This window comes from Oreochromis niloticus, linkage group LG16 (genome assembly GCF_001858045.2).
Source record: "Oreochromis niloticus isolate F11D_XX linkage group LG16, O_niloticus_UMD_NMBU, whole genome shotgun sequence".
Taxonomy (NCBI): Eukaryota; Metazoa; Chordata; class Actinopteri; order Cichliformes; family Cichlidae; genus Oreochromis; species Oreochromis niloticus.
In genome coordinates this window covers 5,150,638-5,174,278 of record NC_031987.2, presented here as the reverse complement: position 1 = coordinate 5,174,278, position 23,641 = coordinate 5,150,638, and the positions used below count along the sequence as shown (strand labels likewise).

The 23,641-nt window shown below is 41.3% G+C and overlaps 1 protein-coding gene and 1 non-coding gene across 2 annotated transcripts; both read right to left on the bottom strand.

The window, feature by feature from the left end:
• Window positions 1-506: 506 nt before the first annotated feature.
• trnas-cga (transfer RNA serine (anticodon CGA)) lies at window positions 507-588 on the bottom strand. The gene has a single exon. It is a non-coding gene; the product is annotated as a tRNA-Ser (tRNA).
• Window positions 589-1,988: 1,400 nt separating this feature from the next.
• cavin2a (caveolae associated protein 2a) lies at window positions 1,989-22,798 on the bottom strand. The gene is made up of 2 exons (XM_003443315.5): window positions 21,873-22,798; window positions 1,989-6,104 (listed from the first exon to the last, which is right to left on the bottom strand). The coding sequence occupies exons 1-2, from the start codon at window positions 22,467-22,469 to the stop codon at window positions 5,250-5,252; spliced, it is 1,452 nt and encodes a 483-aa protein (XP_003443363.1). The 5' UTR covers window positions 22,470-22,798; the 3' UTR covers window positions 1,989-5,249.
• Window positions 22,799-23,641: the final 843 nt, after the last annotated feature.

The following is a 23,641-nucleotide window of genomic DNA, read 5'->3' as shown; positions in this document are numbered from 1 at the left end:
GGTATATTCGTAAAAGTATATTTTAATGTGCTTTTATACAGACAAATCAATATATAGAGAAGAATTTTATAGTTTTATTCCTGTAAGATACTGCATCCAAAAACATAAACAGACACAAAACCTAACCGTTTGGAGTTACGAATGAAAGCAGTTGGTTTTTACCATAGCAAATGAATTCCATTCACAAACAACGCGAGACGAGAGGAAATGTGAGTTTACTATCAACCATAAAACTAACGGTGGTTTGCTCATTTATTTATTTATTTTTAATAATGTCGCATCCGTTTTACTAATCTCGGCTTATCGTTGTTTTTGTCTTCAAGGTACAGTTTAAACACAGGTTTCACTCAGTGTACTATCCGGTTTTTAGCACTAGGTAACGTGTGTGTCCTTTCAGAGACACACATTATATTAAATCAATAAACTGGGTCTAGTTTGACGAGTTTCGGAACGATTGAGTGTGAGCGTGCTTTATAAGAGGAAATTTGTGGCAATCAAAAGTTTAACGTCACGAACAGGATTCGAACCTGTGCGGGGAAACCCCATTGGATTTCGAGTCCAACGCCTTAACCTCTCGGCCACCGTGACTATACAATCAGGTCTCCTATATCCTTTTCCCTATAAACATAAGTACTGCCGACCGTTTATGTTACATATGTATTTGGCTGAATTGTGCAAACAAACAGCTACGTTTCCTACCGTGCTAATTACGACTGTGCAGCAAACCAGAAGAAGGATGGGGCGGTGGAAGGAGCACTCGGTGTTTGCGTGATTTCGGACATAGGAGGGAGACAAACACCGTCAAAACACCCCGGCTCGCCCACAGACGTCGGAGGAATAAAGCTAATTAGACGTTGTTTTTTGTGATGTACGCAAAAGAACTGCTTAAAGTACAGTGATGCTAAATAAGTTTTTTTTTCTTGCGGATTTTATAAACGTTGTATCAGACAATAAAAGTAAGGTTAGGACTGCTGTGGAAATTGCCAACAATAAACTTTGGAAGGAAAAGGGAATGCCACTATCGATATCCTCTTTTTAACAGGAAGATTCCCTCACTTTATTTGTGGAAATCAAAATTGAAATCAAAAGGGTTTTTGTTGCGAATCAATCCTTGATTGGATTAAACTGTGTTAAAGGGATAATGTGATCTTATGTTACTGTGCAATTCCAATTAATGGAAATTTGTATTTCTACAGTATCTGATTACTAACCTTTCTACTCAGTGCTAGTCTATATAAAGTCAATGGTTAGTGCTAGGCTAGGGATCAGGGGTTAAAGTTGGTCTAAGGAGCTGCTGAAACATTAAGCCACAACCAACCAGGAATTTGTTGTTTATATAGAATGAGAATGAATAATCTGATCTAATCTCTGTTTCATGAATCCAAACTGTGTAAATAAGGGTTGAGTAACCTTGCCACTCCTTTCAGATATGGGTGACACATAGCCCTACCTGTTCTAAAGTTTACTAGATTCCAGCCCTATGACAAAACTAAACAACCATACAGCCCTGTCAGTAACAAGCTTAACTAGCCTACATGTTTTCTACATTTTAGGTCAAAGATATTGAATTAAAGGACACTTTCTACTAGGACTTTACTAGCTTTGCAGGATTCACTTTTCACAATAATGCATATTCATCTTATACTAGGTCATATGGAGGCCCTTAATTCATTCTCTTGCTAAAAAGGGTAGCTTGCTTCTGAATAGCCATCTCCAGGTGGTTTGAAAAGCAACTTTAAGCCTGAGATGTCTATAAACGTTTAGGAATACTTGCTTTTAATGACCTCATACAGATCTAAGAGCAGGGATTACTTGTGCACACTGCATACTTCATCATTTACAACTATAATCGTATTTTATATGTGCATTCACACAAATTTGACAGAAAAACAAGGAAAAGAACAATAGATACTCTAACTACCACTATGTAAGATATACACCATTATCTTGTTTAACCTTAACATAGATTAAAAGAAAACAAACAACAATTTCAGTGTTATAAAATGTTTATTAATGTATACAATACTAAAGTCTGCGAAGGAAAGGTCAGCATGTTTACAAGATTGGTGAGGGGAGCACATTTAAGCCCTGAAGTGATGAGTAATCTTCTGCCATGAAGGAAACTTCTTTGGTTTAAGTGGTTATCTAAGTCAGACGGCTAAGAAGAAAAACAAAGATGATGTTAAACACAAGACCACTACCTGACAGTGCTCAAGGTGTGTAGCAAACCGCAGTCCTCATAACTCAGATTTAACAATGCAAAGAAAGAAAAGACTTTTGAACAAAGACACATTGTATACATTTATTTTTTTTTTTTAACATTAGCAGACCAGATATCACCAAGTAACACATTTGCATGAATAAGCATAAAGTACACATACACCTAGTGTTCAATCCATTTTCATCTTGGGTGATTTATATGAAAAATTAAAATGAAAAACAAAGGTTAAAAACACTTAAGTTGTTCAAAAGAATACATATCCAATTGCTTTATGCATTTATTCTTAACAGATCTTATTCAATAAACTTGCAGAGTATTGCTGTAACACACAAAGCACTTTTTTCCCCCAAATACTGTTATACCAAAATGTGCTGTGTTTGCAGAGACTTTTATTTGCCTTTGAATTTTAGTGAAAGATAAAATTCTTTACTTTTACTTCAACCTACCTACAAACCTTTTTAACAACAACAACAACAAAAAAAAAAAGCTCTGAAATGCAAGCAAGCTACAGAGGCCATTTATAAAAAACAGAGCCATGAATACCCTTAGATTACTGCTTAAACATAGTAACAACAATACATTAGTTAAACAGCATATTTAACAATTAACATATTTTATTTGTTTAGTTGTTTTTCAACAGTGGATAGTACGTTTTCCCCCACGTGGTGTAAACATACAACACAGTCTATACATCTTTGCTGTTGTCAGTAAATTCTCTATTTAATCTGCTATCTGATGTATACGTAAGATTTTTTTATATTGCTGTTCATTTCCCATGTTAAATATTCCCATTGATTTCCCACAAATGAAGCTAAAACAATACATATGTTCCTGGATAAAACATAGAGACTGAATAAAACTTTAAGGACTTCTTAAATTTTTCTATTTTTTTTATTTTTTAAATGTGGCACATTTATGAAGAGAGTCACCAGAATGATAATCTTAAGCTCAACTATTATTATAATTAGGAATGTGTCCACACGTTTAATAAAGTGATCTTTAATGTATAGTTTAGATTTCTTTTCTTTTTTTAAACTTTAATCAAGACTCTAAAGCATTATTACCCACTTCAATCAGAAGCAGTGTAACACATCTGGTTCCCACAGTTTAAACACCATCCTACTAAGATGCACATACTGTTGCTCAAAGGCAACTTTAGCATCTTTTCCAACAGCTCAAGTCCTTTCCTAGACATCTCACCTCGCCCTCCACTACGAGCTCATGCCCAGGAGCCTCTGCTGGGGCATAACACCTGTGGCTCCACATACGCTCTTCCTCTCTCTGCACTCCCAATAAGGAGGCCAAGAGCATGAAAAATGGGCTGAGAAGGAGTCATCCGTCAAACCTAGGAATGCTGTCTTCTGCCTTTATCCACTTCTGTGACCTCTCTGGATCCACTGCACTTGGTTGGGCTTGCTAAATTATTTTTAGGAAGTCATGGCATTGGACAGCTTGGTAAAAGCTCCAAGGAAGAGCAACAAGAGAAGGGTCACTTTACAGGAACTTGAAGGAATGACTTTCAAACACAAAGTTGATGTTTGCGCCTCCTTTAAAATGTCTCATGGAGTTAATTTCTAAAAATTTTAAACTCCACGGATTTTCCGGCATGGTTTACCATCACTCTTATATACAAAAGCATAGTAATCCAAGCCTACTGGGGAGCAGTTCCTTATACCAGCTGGTACATGGTAAAGACACTGCAGGTGAATGTCTGTGCAGCATCAAGGCAGACAGGCTTTAGTGATGAAACAGTGTTTACATTTTAAACATATGAATCCCAGTAAACATTTCACCATGCAAGTTAGGAATGCCTTCAAGACATGCAATTTAGAATCACCCAAGTATCACATAATGACAAAAATCTCACAGATACATTTAATTTATGTACTGAAGGCAGTTATCGTGTAGCAGTGTACCTCACATAGAAAAATACAATCATTTCTCCAAAATAGACACTTAGTATCTCAGTATTAAAACAATGTCTTCTACATTTCAAGCAGCTTCCATACTGTAGTCATATGCTTTACTTGCATCAGCGTGACTGAACTCAAACTTAATTCAACCATAATAACCACAATTTCTTTTAAATATTTTAATTTTTTAAGGATGTTCTGAGGGTTTTAAAATGTATCTATTACATTTCATTTCTATGTGATGAAACAGCTAATTGTTAGAAGTCAAATGGCAGCGGTATGCAATTCAAATAGTGTTTCAGGTAGTCAATGTTTAAATTGTTAGGAATGACGGAACTGGATCTCACTATGGGACTAAAATGCAATGTGTAAAACTGGAAGTGAAGGACAAGAGGCAAGACACAGCCGCCTGTTAGTCTAGATCAGGGTTTGGTCAGCATAGGCCTAAGATTTTCAGTGAACAAGCTCTAGTCCACTACTTAAAAAAAAAAAAAAAACCCACCCCAAGACCTTTTCACTAAAAAATGCTGAAACTTCCCATTCCAACTATTGCACAACCTGGCAACACACTGCCTCAACAGGCTGTGGGCAGAACCACGGTTGGCCAAGATTTACTATTTTTCACAAAAACACAAAGAACAAAAGAAGCTATCTGTCAGTGAGGAAGAGCGGGCCAGGAGCAGACAAACACAGCAGGAGGGAGATATTTGGTCCCGTGCCCAGGAGATGTGCACCTATTGAAGTGGTAGGCACCAGCTGAAGAGACTAAATTCTGCAATGTTGCCTTATTTGGACAACTTAACTACAGGGTTCATGAAGCAGTTGCACTAGAAGCTTCAATCTGAACTCTTCACAACAAGTACTGTCCAGGTTTGCTGACCACGTCAGGGTTTTTAGACTCTTCTGGTGATAATTAAAGGTAGTGTTGTGGGAAAGGTTCGGGGGTGGACTACCTCAAGAGGTTGGGAGGACGTTTCTAGTGTAAATAGGTGCTAAAGACGAGAACATGAGACAGTTTGCGGTGGAGGGATAATATGTGCCTGCTGTGTGCTCAGTAATCGGAGAAACAAAAGAATAAACTGGCAACTAGAGCTTATGATCAAAATTCAATCAGATTAAGAAACTTGCTCCACTGCAACTACTGCTGCGGTAATCTGGGTATCTGCTGCCGTCTCAACAGGACTTTTCTGTTCCTCTTTTTTTTCTTCTTCTTCTTCATCCTCTTCGTCATCCACACCGAGATCATCTTGCTCTGGAAGTGCCAGACCGGCAACATGATCACCATTAATCTCACTTGATGCTTTTCCATTGAACTCTGCCTTCAAGCTTTCTGGGCTGGAAGGGCTTAGCATCTCCTTCACAACCCCCACAACCCCCTCCTGGGTATGCACTTCTGCCCGGTTGAGCTCAGCATCCATGCTTCCCAAAGGAGGAATCTCTACGTGGGCTCCTCCTATGGGTTTGGGCACATCTTGTGAAGGAGACTCCCCGTCTCTGACCTTCTTGACGTTGAAGGTCATGGGAGACACCTTAAAAGAGGAGCTCTTGGCAGTTGGGCTCTTGGGGTGGTTAGGGGTGAGGCTCTTCTTGATCTTCTCACGTTTCTCTGGTGGCACGATCTTGGTAGTGATCTGGTTCATCTTTTTTTCGATGCTCTGGCGTGAGAAGACCTTCTTGAGGCTGTCGACCTTTTTCAGGCTGGACCGTTTGAACCTGTCAGCCCTTCTCTCATACAATACGGAAGTGGCCCCTAAACCTTCATAATCCACACTATCGTGTTCCTCCTGTGTTGGAAGCTCATCGTCAGAGGACAGGTTAACACTCTGGAGGACCTCATCTTGGGTATGGATGCCATCAGTGGAGCCTGTAACAGATGGAGCAGGCCGGGTGGATTCTGCATCATACTGGCTTGGTTGTGGGGTCTTGAGGGAGTCCTTGACTGACACGGTGGTAGGGATCTCATTGTCTTCCTGGTGGCGAAACAGAAGGACAGAAAGAGGTTTATTAAGAGGGCAATCATTTTGATCAGTAAAAGAAAACTATGAACAAGGGCAAGTCTGATAAGGAATGCGCTAATGCTGTCTGGATTGGCTATGGCTGGGGTATATTTAAGTCTACTGATGATTGCTACCAGAGTCTACAGCCTGACAATTTAAGTACAGAAGATGTACTTCAAACTGCACTTTCAAACACACGTTACTGTATACTTTTTGGATAAGCGCAGTTGTTTCTGATTCATCGTAAACTGACGTCTGTGTTTAATATTCTCAGCCTGCTGAGGACTGAAGAAACGAGTCTCTGCATGCCTCCCAGATTTTCTCCTCAAGGTGCCTGAGGAATTCCACCTGTTTCTTTGCAGTAGTCAAACACTTCGTACTGTCTTTTATACCTCCGACCTCCCCATCCATAAACATACCGATAACCATAAACCCAGTAAAATAAGAAGCAATCATTTCCATATGCAGACATTCATTTTGTTCAACTCTCTCTTTTTCTATGAGCTCCCCCGCCTCCCTTTGACTTCGTCCCCACCCATCTGTGCACAAACATGCTATCACACACATACACAGCCAACGTTTTCCTCCACTGGGGATTTATGAGCCTCAGTGCCCACCCACCACTGCCCCTATCCTTTCACACCCAGGAGTGAGTGCAGAGTGAAGGTGAAGCTTCAGTGGTTGACATACCCCACTACACATTTGAAATGCTCATAAACAAACCCTCCCTGGAAGAGCCTAAATATCGCGACTGTATTCTCATCTCTGAGCTAATTCAATGTAGCACAGTGTGAAGTGTGAAACGCATTTTAATGCTGTACAGTCCATAACACATGATGTATGACCTGACTGACTAAATTAGCTTCTATAATTTCTTAAAGCGGACCCATTATGCTTTTGAGTGCTTTTCTTTATTTTGTGATATCTATATGTACACACACAAACACACACACAAAAACACACCTACAATAGTGCATGATCACATTAAACAAGTAATTAAATCAGCATATGCACAAATAATCCCTCTGAGCCAAACCCTCAGGTTTCAGAGTGTTCTGAACATATTTTAAGACACTTTTTTTCTGTCCTGTCTGTATGATGTCAGAGTGGCTATTCCTTACATGGAAATTTCAGCCTAATGAAGCCCCGCCCACATTCTGCTCAATGGAAGCAATGACGTGTACATTCAGTTGATTGATTTCTTTGAATATGTGAACTTTGTGGGGAATCTGTCACTGTAATTTGCGGTCACAGATTAACAGTGGAGGAATACATTTTTGAGATATTTAACATTTAAATATATCAGTTATAATAACCAGTAAAGATGCCATTAACCTTTATAGCTGACTAAAAGTAAAGGCGAACTGAGCCAAAACTAAAACTCTGGCTAGAAAAAAAAAACAAAAAACCTTACAATAACGAATAAAGACCTTTCTTAATTTTGTCCATTTTGGTAATTTCTTTAAAAGAAAAAAAAAAAAAAAAAAAAAAGAGCCCGATGAGACCTTGACAAATCTTTTTTTATTGCAACTAGGGTGACTCAATAAAAAGACAAGACTGTCAGTCAAGTATTTGTGTTGCAATTCCTCTTCTGAGCTTCTTGAACTTTGCCCACTGCCAAATACCACTCATATTATCATAAAAAACTAAACCACTAGCTTTTTCTTTGCACCTTGTAAGAAAAAGTCTTCATTCAAATATGACTACACTTCAAAGAATGCACGATAACTCTTGCGTATTATGAGAACGCTCAAAGCAACAGGATTGTTTATGTTGTTGAATGCTACAACGCATCTTTCTTGTAGTGTCATTTGCACAAGGACTGGGCCAACCAAACTGGAACAGGGCCAACAACAAGGTCTTTGAAATGCCTAAAAAGTGCCCCATTCTGTACAATTCTGTAACCCTTTTGTTGATGCATAAACTGCAAAATGATAATAATTATAAAATGACTCATGATATAAATTAATTTTGCCTTAATTAAAAAGCCCAATCAATTGCAACAATATAAATTACAGTGATTGCAGTGTTTGTATGCAGAAGATTTAACTCTTTATTTGCAAGAAAACCTCCTCACATTTTCAATATCATTTCTGACTTTGTCTGATCTTCTGCACAAACTCAACCAAATTGGGTGACATGAAATCTGAAATACCCCAAAACACAGCATTTGCCACAGGCTCGTAATTTCCCAATGTTTAAAATGAATATGGCCCATTTCTAAACGTATTTATGTTCTCCTGTTATTTATTGCTTCCCTTGTGGGAAGGATAGTGAATTTTGAATTCTTTCAGCTGTTTATCTGTCATGCCATAGCAGATAAGCATCAATCTCTGTCATCGGTAGATGACAACTTCTTTAAAAATAGGCAGATAGCGGTCAACAATATAGCAATGTTCACCTGAACTGTACATTCGGAAAAATTAAGCCTCAGACTATGTTCTCCTGCCGTAGCTTTTCCGAGTACCCAAACTACAACTTATGTAGAGCTTTTGTGAAATGGTAAGTAATGCCCTCCTGTTTTTAACCACCTTGCAGACAGCTGATATCTCCGGCTTCATCTGAAACATGCAGCTCTGATTTGCAGTTGAGGTGTGCCAAGTCAATAAATCTGTCAGCATGTTATATAAAGCACAACACCCAGAAAACTTCAAGAAAAGGGACACATTTTTTAAGTGGAAGGAAAAAACAATGCATGTTTTACAGCTTCAGAATATAAAATGCAATATAGACAGAGCAAAGTTGACAAAGTTGATTCATTTCAGAAGTGCAAGCCAGTTACAGCTTCCTGAAATCATACGCCAATTTCTAAAGAAATTACACCTTATGAAATTTCTTTCTGGGATGTTTCTAAGAAATACAAAATATCAAATCATGATCTGAGAATGTAGAAAGTCTTTATTCACCACCAACCAGTGTTAGGTGTAACCCTTCACAAAACACTGTTATTCTACATAATAGTTATAGTTACTTTTTAAATACTAGTAATTATTTGCAAGTAAGGTGTCACTCTGAGGAAAATGACAAGCTTGATGCTGGTTATGTGGTGCAGAAAATGCTACAAATATCAACTTACTATGCAATGGGGTAAAGTCAGTAGACTCAGAGTTAAATATACAGTAGAGTAGATACCAGCTGGCTGTGTGACCAACCTGTGCAAGAAAAATACACTTGGGTGTTTACTTTTCATCATGCAACTCTAACCAGTTACTTATCTCAGTATGTAATGCTGTAATTTTAAAAATTACTTTTTAATAGAAGAATTCTTTCAATGCAACCCATAAAGTTTCTTTAAAAAACAATATCAGCCCAAAAGTGCCCTCAAAAACAAATGAGGGATGCCATCTACCCTAAAAATTGGGAATTGTGATGCACTCTGGATTTGGGGCTTGAAATCCCCCCAAAAAGGACAAAAGAGTGGCACCTTGGGGAACAGCTCTGGTTACCCGCTGCCTCTCAATTGGTTTAACTGTAATCTCTCCCTTTCAGTTTTGTTCTCTGTGGCACTCCATTGTTGTGCGTGAATGGGCAGAATCTGAATGCCCTATTTTGTTGCTGGTCTGACACTGTAGGACCGCCACAGAAACATGTTCATGCAGACTCAAATCAGAAAAGCCAGGAGCTCTGTGGGTGACAGCTTTTCAAAAAATAAATAAATAAAAAATCAAACACATTAGAGATTACAGAGAAATACCAGAAAGCTCACTTCTAGGAAGATGATGGTGCTCCAGGCTTTGTGCTTATCTCCTCTGTTCTTGTGTGTACACTTCAGATTGAGTTGGGCAGTTTTAATCAGCATGATGTATGAGATTGCTTAAGGGTTAAGCACCCATCTAAAATCTGACCAGCTGTGATTAGAAAAAATCAGAGCCAATATGGCCTCTCCTGACCCCCAGTGGAGCATTTCCTGGTAATAAACACTAATCTTCCCTGATTGTTCTGTGCAGTTAAGGTTTCTAAAGATTCAATCTTGACACCTCTGCACCAGTCTGGGCACGCCACAGACTTTGTGATTTGGCTCAAACATGTTTGGGGTAATCAGTGTGGGTGCTGAAGTGTGTGTGGGAGGCAAATTAAACACAGAGACTGAGTTCTGAGCACACCTGTGACTAAATCTACAAGAGTTTGTTCAGTAACACTGTTATTAACCGAGACATGCATTGCTCAAAATGTATGGAGATGACTTTAAATCCAAGAGATGTACATTGCGGTATATATATATATATATATCTGCACCCATTGGTTTTGTAGTCCACATGGGTTTTTTGTGGAGCCAAAAAACATATTCCAATCACACAGTACCATGCTTTCAGTTACTAGTGGTAAGCTTGGTTATTAGTGTCAGTTAGTGCCACGTAACATACTAATAAAAGTCAAGAAATCTAAAGTCAGATAATTAAAAGTGTTCCAAAAGGGCACCAATAGCAAAGCAGGGTGTGAGGGATAAGGGATAAATTCAGTCTACTAGTTGTCTAACAGACAACTAACAGACACTAGTTGTCTAACAGACAACTAGTGGCTACAACTGCCTGTTGTTGGCAAACCTGTCAAACCGAGTACACATGCCCCTAATCTAAAACAACTAAAGTTGTTATGAAGGGGTAAACTACCTATGGAGGACAATCCAGTTGTTTGTGCCAGGCCGTAAACATGCTTGTAGTGCTTCTAATCTAATAATTTTAACCTGGGATTTGTGGGACAATTTGTTTTGCATAAGGGTGAGTTAGCTTTTAAAGAAAGAATCTTTTTATCACTTCATGAATCAGAAACTACCGTCTACATGTTAGGCCCTACATGTTATATAGAAAACACTCTGAATATAGATGGGAACAAAAGCAGAAAGTTGGGTGGGTTTACACTCACTAGCCACTTCTTTACTTGCACTGCTAGGGCTGGGTTGGACCTCCTTTTAAAACCGCCTCAAATCTTTTTGGCACAGATTCAACAAGGTGCTGAAACATTCCTCAGAGATTCCTCAAGTCAGCAACAGCCTGTGGCATTTAGATGATCAGTTTGTACTAAGAGGCCTGACCTTACCATCTGAATGTCGCAGCAGAAAACAAGACTAATCAGACCAGGCAATGTTTTTACAATCTTCTGTTGTCCAGTTTTGGTGAGTTCGTGCAAACTGTAGCCTCAGTTTCCTGTTCTTTGCTGAGAGGAACGACATCTAGTGTGGTTTTCTGTCGTTGTAGCCCATCTGCTTCAAGATTTGATGTGTTGAGCGTTTAGAGATGCTCCTCTGCATACCTTGGTTGTAGTGAATGGTTGTTTTGAGTTACTGCTGCCTTCCTATCAGCTCAAAGCAGCTTGGACATTCTCTTCTTAAGTCTGACATCGACGAAGCATTTTGCTCAGAGAAATTTTTGTCTTTTTGGACCAGTCTCCAGAAATTCTGCAGATGGGTGTATGAGAAAATCCCAGCAAATCAGCAGTTTCTGAAATACTCAGACCAACCTATCTGGTACCAATAACTATGACTCGTTTAAAGTCATTAAAATCACCTCTCTTTCCCCATTCTGTTCAGTTTGAATTTCATCAGGTCATCTTGACCATGTCTACAGTAGCCGAGTTGCTGCCATGTGACTGGCTTATTAGACACCAGCATTCAAATACAGATGAATGGATGTACCTAATGAAGTACCTCGTAAGAGCTACTGGAGATGAAATTTGAGATATAACTTTGGTGTGTTTGGCTGCCCAAGTATATTAAAATAGTGTGATATTAGCTTGCCCTCAGGTTAGCCCCCAACAGTGTTAGCGAGCAAGCAACAAACAAAATTTCCCTAAATACCATTTGACCCATGAGTGTCCTGTGTGTGTGGACCTTGCATTCTGGCACTAGGCTCTTGGGAACCCTCTTAATTAATGCACCATCTAAGCGATCGCTCATTAGCCCCCGAGAATGCGATACAGCATGTGTGTTTGAGTGTTTGTGTGCAGCCATGTAGGATGCCGAGCATTATAATTAAAATATATTTGGAAGCAACCACAAAACAAAGTTAATTTAGTGTGACAGGCAGTTTACTGTACATTACAGGGCACACACTTCAAAGAAATTTTGTACTAATAATTATATAGTGTAGTTCAAGAGCCCATGTACCTGTTGCATGTAGGCCTGTCAAGATAATTATTTCACTGACTGAATATATGCACATCAGCACATCATTTTTTCTTAGTATTGTTAACCATACATTTGTTTATGTCAAATTACGAGCAGCCTTTTAGCCTACATGATGCCACAATGCACTACAGGATTTTCACCACCCTTCTACGACTTGGGGCCGCACCTACGCAGGATGAACAGGAAAAGAATATGCCAAGACACGTTTTTCTCTCATACCTTCCCGCACTGCTTATGTTTTTTCCCTCCTTCCTTTCAGTCTTGTTTTCAGAGAGCTCCTCCACAGACATGAACACCACAGACCATAGTAATCCAACCCGCGATCCATCACAGTTCATGGAATATTGCCTATAAAACAACAACTGTGACCTTGGGCACAGTTTGGATGACCTATTAGGTGATTGCTGTGTACAAGTGTAGAAAGAATAGATATTCTTGTGAACTGTGGACAGATTACTAGATACTTTGCTATGACATGAGCTCATTGGTATTTTGGCTAGATGAGCTAAAGACAGAATTATCCATTATGTCACCCACTGGTTTATTGACTCTGGATTTACAGAGTTACACTATTATTAGTGCAGTCTAGACTAAAAACTAGTAGTAGATTAAGAATAAAATTCTGCACATCAGTCAACAAAACTGAAGCAGAGACTCCCTGCATCGGTGGTCCAAGTAGGTTGATTACATTAAAATATGTCAAAAGGCACCAATAGCACAAACAGGGTTAAATGCAAAGGGGTTAGTAAGGTAAGCATGTTGACTCCCTATTGAAGTCAACCTCAAGTCCTAGAGGAGCTGAAGAGACATCAAAGTAGGTGAAGTGAAGATAACACAGAACCTAAAGCTCATGTTTCTTCCCCTCCCTCTGTCAGCTGCCTATTTCTACTCAGGAAGTTGAAAAGATTAGGTTCAACAGAGCCCTCCACATCTCTGCTGTGGCAACATTTTGCATTAGAGCCAAACGAAAGAAGAAACATCATTTTGATTTTGTCTTTGTTACCTCTATCAAGGCAGCTAGGGTTTAACTGCTCAGTCAAAGGCAGGACTCAATACATTTTGGTATCAAGGAGTGGATTAGAAGGAGTTTTTCTTAATTCAACTCTTAATTCACCACCAGAGGCAACTGAACAGGCATCCACAGAGGCCCTTTCTATACAATGTTTGACAATTCACTGCTCTTTGAAAGGGTGTAATGAATGAATGAATGAATAAATGAATGAATGAATGAATGAATTAGTCACCCATGCTACCATTATATCAATCTCATGCTGATCAAACGATACAGTTATTCCTGGGACATGTTTTTTTAAAAGTAGCAATGGTGACAGGACAAGTTGGAGGGTACAGTGACTATCTAATTGCATGTCATGCGACATGTTGCTAAGCCTCAAGAGTCACTTGCTGTACTCAGATAAAGAGATCAGGGTGGGGAAAGGCAGAGTCGCAACTAAGTGAAAGAAGTCAAATGGGCTCGGATTACTGGATGAGTGACTTCATGTTTACATCGCATGCACCATGACATCCTATACTGTTTCTTTTGTATCTCTTCTCTCCTCTTAGTTTACATATGCGTGCACATGAATACAAACATCCGTGCACATTTTCAGAAAGCACAGGATGGACCTCAGAGGACAAATCCCGTCTTTGGCGATTCTCTGACCGAGCACCGCCGTGAGGCCGTCCCCTGGGCTTTCACGACATTCACATGAACCTCAACTGGAGTTTCTGTTTAGAACTTATTGGCAAACTTCAGCATTAATATCTCACGGAAAGAAAATAATCAGGATGCCAAAGCACACAGCAATTAAATGTGTGTTTTCCTGGCTCTTCAGCTGAACGGGGGTTCAACCAGGTGAGGTTGGAGCAGGTGTACTGGTGTAGTTAGTCAGGTGGCCTCCTGGGGACAGCAGCAATGAGAGGGTACAGCATCACCACCACACACACAGAAATCACTGTTACTCTTGTAATTTTAGAATGAGGAAATCTGGAAGTTTATTTTAAAAAGAATAAACAGAAGAGAGAGTGGAATGACTCAGTGCTGCTTGCACAGAATGGACAGCTCCAGATACAGGCAGAGTTTTTTTACCCCCATTTTTTTGGACAGTCAAAACAAAAGGTCAAAGACAAAGTTTCTAAAGATTTCCATCTTCCCACTGTTACCCATTTTCTAAATTTGCCTATCCTCACCATCTGTACAATACCACTGTCCATTACACCACAGCCACGCTCATCTATTCCCAGAACAATAGCAGTGTCAAGTCCACCTGGAACTCACGTGATTGTGCACATTTGCATTCACGTTCACCCCTACCCAGCTTTTTCCAAAACCTCACATCCTGTCTACCCTCCAACCCAGTGTGAATGAAGAGCCATCTGTGGACACAGGAAGGAAGGAAATGAAGAAAAGGAAATGGAATTCTACTATTCTGACTGTAATTTTACCAAGAGACCTGATAAAATACCACTGTGCTCTACACATTCACTTCTGAATGTAGAAACAAGCACTGTATTGTAGCCCGTCATTCCAAATATGTATCAATTATGACAAACATGATCATAAAAAAAGAAAGAAAAAAAAAATCTCATCAACGACTTTGCTCCAATTTTGAATCCTGCCCCTTGGCATAATACCCACAGAGCTTTGCAAACAACTCGGGGCATTCTTTTGCATTTGCACCCCTCCCATATCTGCCTCACCAAAAGAAAACACAGCATGTTTACTGGGCCTGTGAGCTTGTGTAATCGCACAATACAATAACCAATTGAGCCACGATGTCATGCTTACGTGCTGGCAGAATGGAAGCTGTGGCAGTCTAGAGAAGCTGCCATTATTGCCGTTGACATAAATAATGATGTTGAGGAAACCTGTTGACACAACCCAGTATTTACAGGACAACCGTCGGTGCACTTTGGCTGCTGATGCGTTTCATATTCTGTCACATAAGCTCTCCGGTCCTAATTAATTCACCTATGGCCTTGTATCCATTATACAAACCCATTTATTGACTGGATCTCTGGAGCCTTGTCGCTTATTTTACTTCCTCTACATCAACCAGATCCCAAAGTTTACCACAATCTATCCAACAGTGCTAAATAATGTCTTCACTAGTTTGCACTCTTATGTTAATCTCCCTTTGCTTTTTTGTTCGAATCTCCCAAGATCCTTCTTCACACAAAGCTCTAGTCTCATTGTGTGCGTGTGTATCAAAACCATTGTTTGATAAGGGCTCTGGGAGCATTTTTGATAAGGCTCTCTATATTTGTCACAATGTTTACTCCATACAGAGGTTAAAGGGCATATGTGTCCACAGTACAGACAGGAATGCCAACATGTCAAATTTTCACGTTCCGTTTAAGAGCAGAGGAATGAGAACAAAATAGTTATTGTTGCCTCTCTTCCGGACATGAATGTAGAGGCCTAAAAGAAGGGATTAGACAGATCACAAAAGTCAGAAACGGCAAACAACTCTTTACCCCTCGAAAGCCTACTAGGAATAACGCTACAAGCGTTTTTCTGAACTCAATTATCGGATTTGCAATGGAAGTAAGTGAGGGTGGTCTCTGCCTTTAAAGCTACTCTTGGAAAAAAAACAAAAAACAAATCTACAGTAATGGTCATCACACACACGTTTTTGCTGACATATACTGACATGTCAAAACCTGTCAAAAAGGTAGCATTACCCTTAGTCTGTACTTAGCTCAATGTGTGGGCAGGGGTGGGGCTTTACACACATTGTGAAACAGAGAGCAGAGGACACAAGTGTCAACTTTGGCAGCCATATGAATGAAATAAGTGCACATTAGATTGTTAACAAACCAAAATGTTCTGCTTCTTTTGTATTTAGTTGTTTTTTTTCCCTCCCTTTTATTTTGGTTGTGTAGAAGAGCTTCAGTGTTTCCATGTTTTACACTGATCAGCAGCTGCTGAGAAACTTTTGCTACACTAGCAGTGAGATTATAAGGCAGTTTAAACTCCAGTAACTTCCTCCTCACTTCAGTGGTCTCTCCTTTGCTCTACATGGACATGATAGAAGGTGATGGGCATCTTGTAATGGAGCATATCATGAAACTGGCATATACACACTGAAACCAAGAGCACAAAAACTAGTGAAACTGTACACGGCAGCACAGAAATTCAAGAAGCGCACACAATCCACTTTTTTTTTGCCTTCAGTTTCCTGGAGGGATGCCCAACTGGGAGGATGGGGCACCCTTCTAAATCCACAGTGGTGGAAACACTGAGCTTCATTACCTTATTAATAATCTGAGATATCATGGAAAACATGCTCCCGGCGCTTCCCAAACAAAGACGTGCATTGCATCATGCAATACGGTGGGAGACTACATACCTTTGTATGTCTGCAAGTATGACTTTACTGCAAAAATATCATAAATTAAACAGTGAGACTAGATTATCAGTCATACAGTATCAGTCAGTTGCGGATACCCATCCAGGCTCTAATGTTACCACCTCTTTTCTGCGTTATTATTAAAGCTGTTACAGATGGTATTTTACTCAAACATTCTGCGGTTGCAAACTTGCCTTTGCCTCAGAGGCTGAAACAGTTGAGCCGACTCGTCAAACCTGAATGTTACATCAGGAATAAAAGCGAGCACTTAAGGTAATAGATCCCCATTCTGATGCACGGGGTTTGTTCATTTACAAAACTTCTGTATAATCTCCACACTCATTCTTATACTATCATTAACTGACAATTGCAGGCCACGTATTCACTTTGCCTATTTTTCCCCACTGCTTATCATTTTTCACTCTATATTTATCTCTTACTTGCAGTTCTGCCATTTTTATTTTTTGCTGTCGGGAAAAAGCCAGAGGATTATCTGAGGAATGAACCCCAAAGGAAAAGAAAGAATGATAACAAAGCGAGAACCCATGCTGTAAACATACTTCATTATTCAACTAGAAAGCACGCCTTAAAGGCTGCACACCCAGTGACTATTATTACTGAGACCAGTTTTACTCTTTTGAGTCTTGCTTCAAACAGCACTTTCTAAAAATATTCCTAAGAGAAAAAAAATCTCACTGTAGAGAACACAAGTTAAACTGGTGGTCATTTCTGAAAACCAAGACCAAAACTGGTTGAGGACTGAGCCAAACAATGGATGCAACACATCCAACAGCTATTTAAGCCCCATTCTTCAACCACGTACGATTCAGAATAAAACATTAACGCAGGTTTGCAAATGGTTAACATTAGGCCTCAGTCACAAAGGCCTACAGATGTGCTGATGATCATCTGGCAACCACCTGTTCCTAGAGAATGCGAGTGGTTGCTGGTAGTTACTAGCATGAAATTGGTTGCAAAGAGGTGTATGGTGCTGCATTGGTGGGTTGCTAGCAGAGTGGTGTGGTGGTCAGTAGTTTGCATGGAAGAATCTTATTTATCTGCAAACACTCAAACTACTTGGTAAGAGGCACTAAAACTGAAATGTGAAAAAGCGACATTTGTCTTCAAAGTAGAAGTTGCACGTCGGTTGCAGCACAAGGTCAGCACATTCTTTCTGACCACTCGCCAACCGATCAGAGAATACACTTGTCCCCGGGGTGTGACGGGGGTCTACAGGGCTACCTGACTGAGGCCTTAATAAAACTAAAAGGACAAAATATGACAACACTTTGATGTTCCGAGATGTGAACTCATCTTGTGACTGAACGTTTGCGGTTCCATCTTCAATCTGACAAAAAGTTCTGAACTTACACTATTAGTTGCTAAGAAAGACAAACATTACTCCAACCTCCTTTCCCTGCACTGCTGATGATTTTCTCTTTAAAGTAACGTAACTAGTTACTCTCTTTAACTACACCTTTGCTGTACTCAACATCTGCGACATGTATGCCCAGCAGGCCTGAATACACTGAAACAGCTAGCACTACTTTCAGCCATAAAGTGGTGAAATCGACCACGTCAAAGAGGGAGACATACAACAAACCTTGACTGTAGCCTGCAGACAGCTTCCTGCTCCAACCTGTAAAAATACTGTGAACATACATAATATGTACTCCAGTTGCACTCAAATATCTAATTACTCTTGTTAGAGAACAGATTTTATAAGGAAAGCTAATAAGAGAGCCACCCTGAGTTTAGCTTGCAGGTTTTTTCTTGTCTGTTGTGTCACAGTTCACTTGAATATACAATTTGGGACTTGAATAAGAGTTCAAAGTTGTACACTACAACTACTACTATTTTGATTTTTTTTTCCAACCCTGCTCATTCAGCTTCTTTGAACTACCAATACAGTTACAGGGCTTGGAACATTACCAGTTTTTCCTCCCTTTTAGAGAATAACAAAGCAAAAGAAAACAAAAGAAAACTACATGAACTTTTTGTTCAGTTGACAGCAACAAAACACAGAAAGTGTGTTTATTCTGGCCTGAAAGCCTGTTTCTCTTTCCTGGCAGAGCGATATGAAGGTTCTTTGATAGGCCATGCGAGTGTGACGGTGTGTGAGAGACGGGGCTTCTGTTGCTCCCACTGGCTCTCTGCGATTAGTGATCCTGCAAACCCAGACAATCGCCAAACATCCCCTTTCCCATCCCTTCGAGGAAAGAAGCACAGCTGTACTCTCGCTGCTAAATATACAGCAAAACTCTGCACACATGCAAAGTGACAGAACAAATAAAACCCTCACGCCGCTCAAATTCAATTTGCCACAGAGGTTGACGTGTTTGTTGCGAGGCTATTCCACAGTGAAATACGCACAGATGGGAGCGTTATGATCTACTTAGAAATAAATGACTTTTCTGTCGCAGCAAATTAAATTCCAAATACAGCGCGTTTCATGTAGCGTGCCACAGAGATGCAAATTCAGATAAGTTATAAGATCTCCAAGACCCCTCAGGTAATGAGCCTTTGAAGCGCGCCTATGTGACGAATAATAGGAAAAGAAAATATCTGCAATCCAACGTTTTACCTCTCCAAAGAGAAATGACCAAAACAGTCTTGACACTGTACACAGCGGAATCTCTGATGACTTGGAACTCTTTGTGTTTTGCGTGTGTGCACGTGTGTGCGTACACAACAGCAAAAGGCCTGGAGATGGGAGGGCCGTACGGAGACAGGAAAAGCACTGATGCACAAAACAAACAAACAAAGCCCAAGCAGCAGTAATTAAGACCTCATTAGTCCTCGTTATGCGCAGGAATGCAGCAGAGCGGCAGAAATCGCTGTCATTTCTGACCGACCGCGGCCAAAGCTCGTATGGGATCCCTGCTCCGTGGAACGGAGGGCATTTAACCAGCAGCCCTCTGTGTTTCCGCCTCATCTAGCACGTACAGGGTTTTGGATCAATTCTGCAGAGCGGGGAGGTGAATAGAAGAAAGTTTGGCTCTAGTGTGGGCGGCAAAATATCAAAGAGCAGCGTGAGACGTGTGGCATGTGCTTTAGCGAAGTTTCAGGGAACCAGGACAGGTGGTTTGACCAGAGAGAGAGAGAAGAAAAAAAACAAACCTGGATTTGGTTTAAAAGACAAAAACCGGGAGCAAAAGAGAGAGCAGATAAAAAGATATCAGACAAAAAACAGAGTAGAGCACTAGATGGAGAAAATGTGGACCATACTGATACCAAATAAGAGAGATTAGGAGAGGTGTAAAGCGATGGAAGAGTCAAAACAGGTGAAGGAACAAGGGCTGGATTTAAGTTCTTTAACTACCCACTCCCCTGAGGGCACTCTGAGTGTCATTTACAAGCTCTAGAGCTGTATACACCTGACCCAACATATCAGCGTAACATCCACTGGCCAAGTTGCAAGAATGCACATGTTTTGCACACACACCCTTAAGGTCATTCCTAGTCTTTCTACACCCATCTGCAAACACTCCACTCTTAGCCTGACTTGAAATTGGGGGGAAAATGAAGGAACATTTTAAGTAGGACCCAAAATAACAACAGAAACTCTACTCATGCTCATTCATATGCTGCTTAGGTGAGAGAAACTCGAGCACATGCAATTTGACGGTACATCGAAAGCCAGCAGCACTGTCCACTCTCATTATCTCCAAAGCAACAAGTCACTCCCTTCTAGCACATACATACTAAACGATCTTGGCACCTGCTGCATTTGAACAACAGAGCCCCAGTACCTGGGAAACCAGATAACAACAGCGGTTAAAAGCTTGCCGAGGCTCTGGCTGTGTCAACAGTGCCCCCTCCCACCACCCCCCTTTTCACTACCTGGGCACAAACTAGTACACACATGCTCACAGGTACCCACACACACGTGAAAAACCATGCACGAAGACTCCCACAGCCACGCAGCAATCATCAGTCGGTGCAACAATGCAGGCGATGGTCTCATTTTACCTGCTATGTAAAGAAAGCTATTTCAGCTCTTTTAATGTTTCTTGATAAGTGAGGGACGGTTTAGGTGAGGAAACCATTAGTCATGGTTTCCACTTGAAACCATCTCCTGAAATTACAGAAAGTGGAGAACTTTTTCCCCCTGCCCGAGTACAGGTGTGATATGGCAGTAAAAGTGGGAAATCCATCCAAAGAAACCAGCTGTCTCCCTGAATTATGACTGTGGGGTGTAAACAGATCCACTTAAAGTCAGAGTCTGAGCCCTCCTCTATTATCCTGTGCAGCTCCATTCCCAGACACACCCTTCTCCTCACAAATAGGACTCAAATGTACTCGCAAGGACCTCAACTCATAAATAATCTGGTTATATTTTGCGTTGGTTTTTTGCTCAGACTTATTCTAATATGCACACGTGTTTGTTTAAAAGCCTGCTCCGCAAGTTTTGGAGAGCTGAAAATGAAAATGTCGCAAATCACTTACCACTCGTCACGTGTCAGTGCCAACCAGGCACATGGCGAGTGTGCACACAACCAAACACACCCAAAACTGCAGTCAAATGTAAATGCAAATAAAGCCAACACACACAAGTTCACTCATCTACATTAAAGCAGTAGTCCAACCATTCAACACTGAGTTTTAAACAGTTTGAAAGGTTATTGGAGTTACACTGAAGATGTTCTCATTTTTCCCTCCGTTTTCCTTCTAGGAGCAGGTCTCACCACTTTGCCGCCATCTTGAAATGCATCCAGGCACTTGTTTGGGCAGTTATTTTGGAATATTACCAGGTCATAAAAATGGCATGCATAGGAACCACAAATCTGTCAAATCTGATAAATAATGCTTAGAAATCTGCCGACTTTACCCCAAAATAAGGTTATAAAAAGGATTTTTTTTCCCCTTCTTTTGACATTTTCCTTCCAAAACCATCTTTGTTGTTGCTGAATTCATGAGGCTTTTTAGAGCTACGTCTGATCATTTCTCTGCTTGTAACGCCACATTTTGGTCTGCTTCAAATACTGTGTTTTAAACCCAGGTGACGGCACCGTGCTGACGTCACTATAACGCCACCAGGGTTACATTTTCACAGTGTGCAGCATTCCAGCTCATGCAACTAAATTAACTGTCTGTCTGCGTTTACAGACTTGGACTTGAAGTTTGTGAATAAAACGAGCTTCATATAAAACCTCGGCGGACTGCACCTTTAAAATTAGCACAAAGGGGCGTTTATTCTGGCTGGAATGCCGTCTGCGCGTCTTGGACACAACGGCTGTTAGTGTTTCTTTGTGCTTCCCTCACCTGGAAGATGAGCACTTTGAAGTGGTTCCTCTTCAGCAGGTGGCTGTGGTTGTTCTCCAGCTTCTTCACCTGCACCGCCTGCTTGTCCAGGCGCACCCTCACTTCCTTCAAGTGCCCGCTGGTTTTGCGAGAGCGCTCCAGCAGCTTGTCCACGTTTAAGGCGGTGGTGAAGTGGTTCTTGGTCAAGCGGGTCACGTCGCCCTGCACGCTCTGTACCGCGTTCTCCAGGTCGGCCTGCCGCTGCTCCATCCGCTGCTGGTTGTCCTGCACCGCCTCCATCATGTTTACAAGCTTGTCCAGCAGCGCCACCACCGTTATGGCGCTCACCTGTCCGCGGTCCACCGGGCTCCCCTGGGCGACCGCGCCCGGGCTGGTTGGCACTTTAAAGCCGAACCTAGAGAGGGTACCGGTGGGGGTCGGGGTCGGGGAGGACGAGGCGGGCGGGGAGGACGCTGGGCAGAAGCTCGGGATGAGGAGCTCCGGGTTCTCGGACTGCTGGCTGCTCTCGGGCTGGGGGCTGCTCTCGGGCTGCGGGATGGTGTGAGTACTGCCAGAGGCGCTGCTGCTGGGCTCGGCGTGGGGCGCTTCTTCTTCCATGGCTCACGGGTGGTCGTGGGTCCTGCAGTGACTGCGTGTCTGAGAGGCACACGGGAAAGTTCAGCAGGTCTGCAGACTCTCGGATGCTGCTGCTGCCACTTGTTGCAACTGGAAACTGGAGAGAGGTGTAAACTAATTCCTGCACTTCTCTCGGCCTCCACGCCCCTTTGCCTCTTTCTCTCTGCACCCCACACACGCACAAACACGCCGTGAACTTTCAAAACACCTCCCCTGCAGGGAATGAGGGAGGGGCCAGGCTGCTATGGTAACCGTGAGGGCCTAGCCCAGTTGACAATATAGAGGTAGAGCTGCAGTGTGTCTGTGTGGTGTTTTCGTGTGACTGCCACCCATTCCACATTGAACAAGGCTGGCTGCATTTGAAAAGTATCTGTGAAGGCTACTATTGTTTACTACACTCAGGTGGTGTGTGTGTGTGTGTGTGTGTGTGTGTGTGTGTGTGTGTTTACACTGTGCAAATTTGTACCCACTGCATTTTCATGGAGTGTGGTAAAACAACACAATAAACTAAGATGTGTGTGTGTGTCCATGTGTGTGTGTGTGTGTGAGAGAGAGATAAATCACATACATTGTTTTGTCTAAGCCTGGCGTATGTCTCTATCCTTACATGTCGGTGTATGACTGGGTGTGTGAGTGCCCCGTGTGCCCCCTGCTCTTGTTTTTGACTTTGGCCAAACTGACATGGAAATGTGGAAATCCCTGTTTCAACAGTGAGCTCATCTGTTGCCTGGCACGCTGCCCTGGCCTTTGTGTCAATCAGCCTCTTTGTCGCTGTGACTGTAAATCTTACTTTAACAGTAACACAATTGCCTAATCTGCCTTAACATGTTGTATCAAGCAAAATGGCATGTTTATTAAGAATATGTAACAAAAATAGAGACAGAAATTTGAATAAGAGCAGAGAAGCAAGTGTGCTCAGCCAAGTCACTGCCCCCCCCCCCCCAAACAGAAAACCTGCTGTATAACAATGATAAGGTATTTCTAAATCAATGCTAATAAAGCAAAGTAGTCAAGCCCCCGCCTGAGTTTTATTGAATTCTTTCTGATAGAGTAAAGGCTTGGTTGGTTTGGTTTTCAACTGTCTCATCTAAGATCAATATTGTCCCACCCCTAAGCTCAGATTAGGGTTTCCACAACTCCTGTAGCTCATGCAA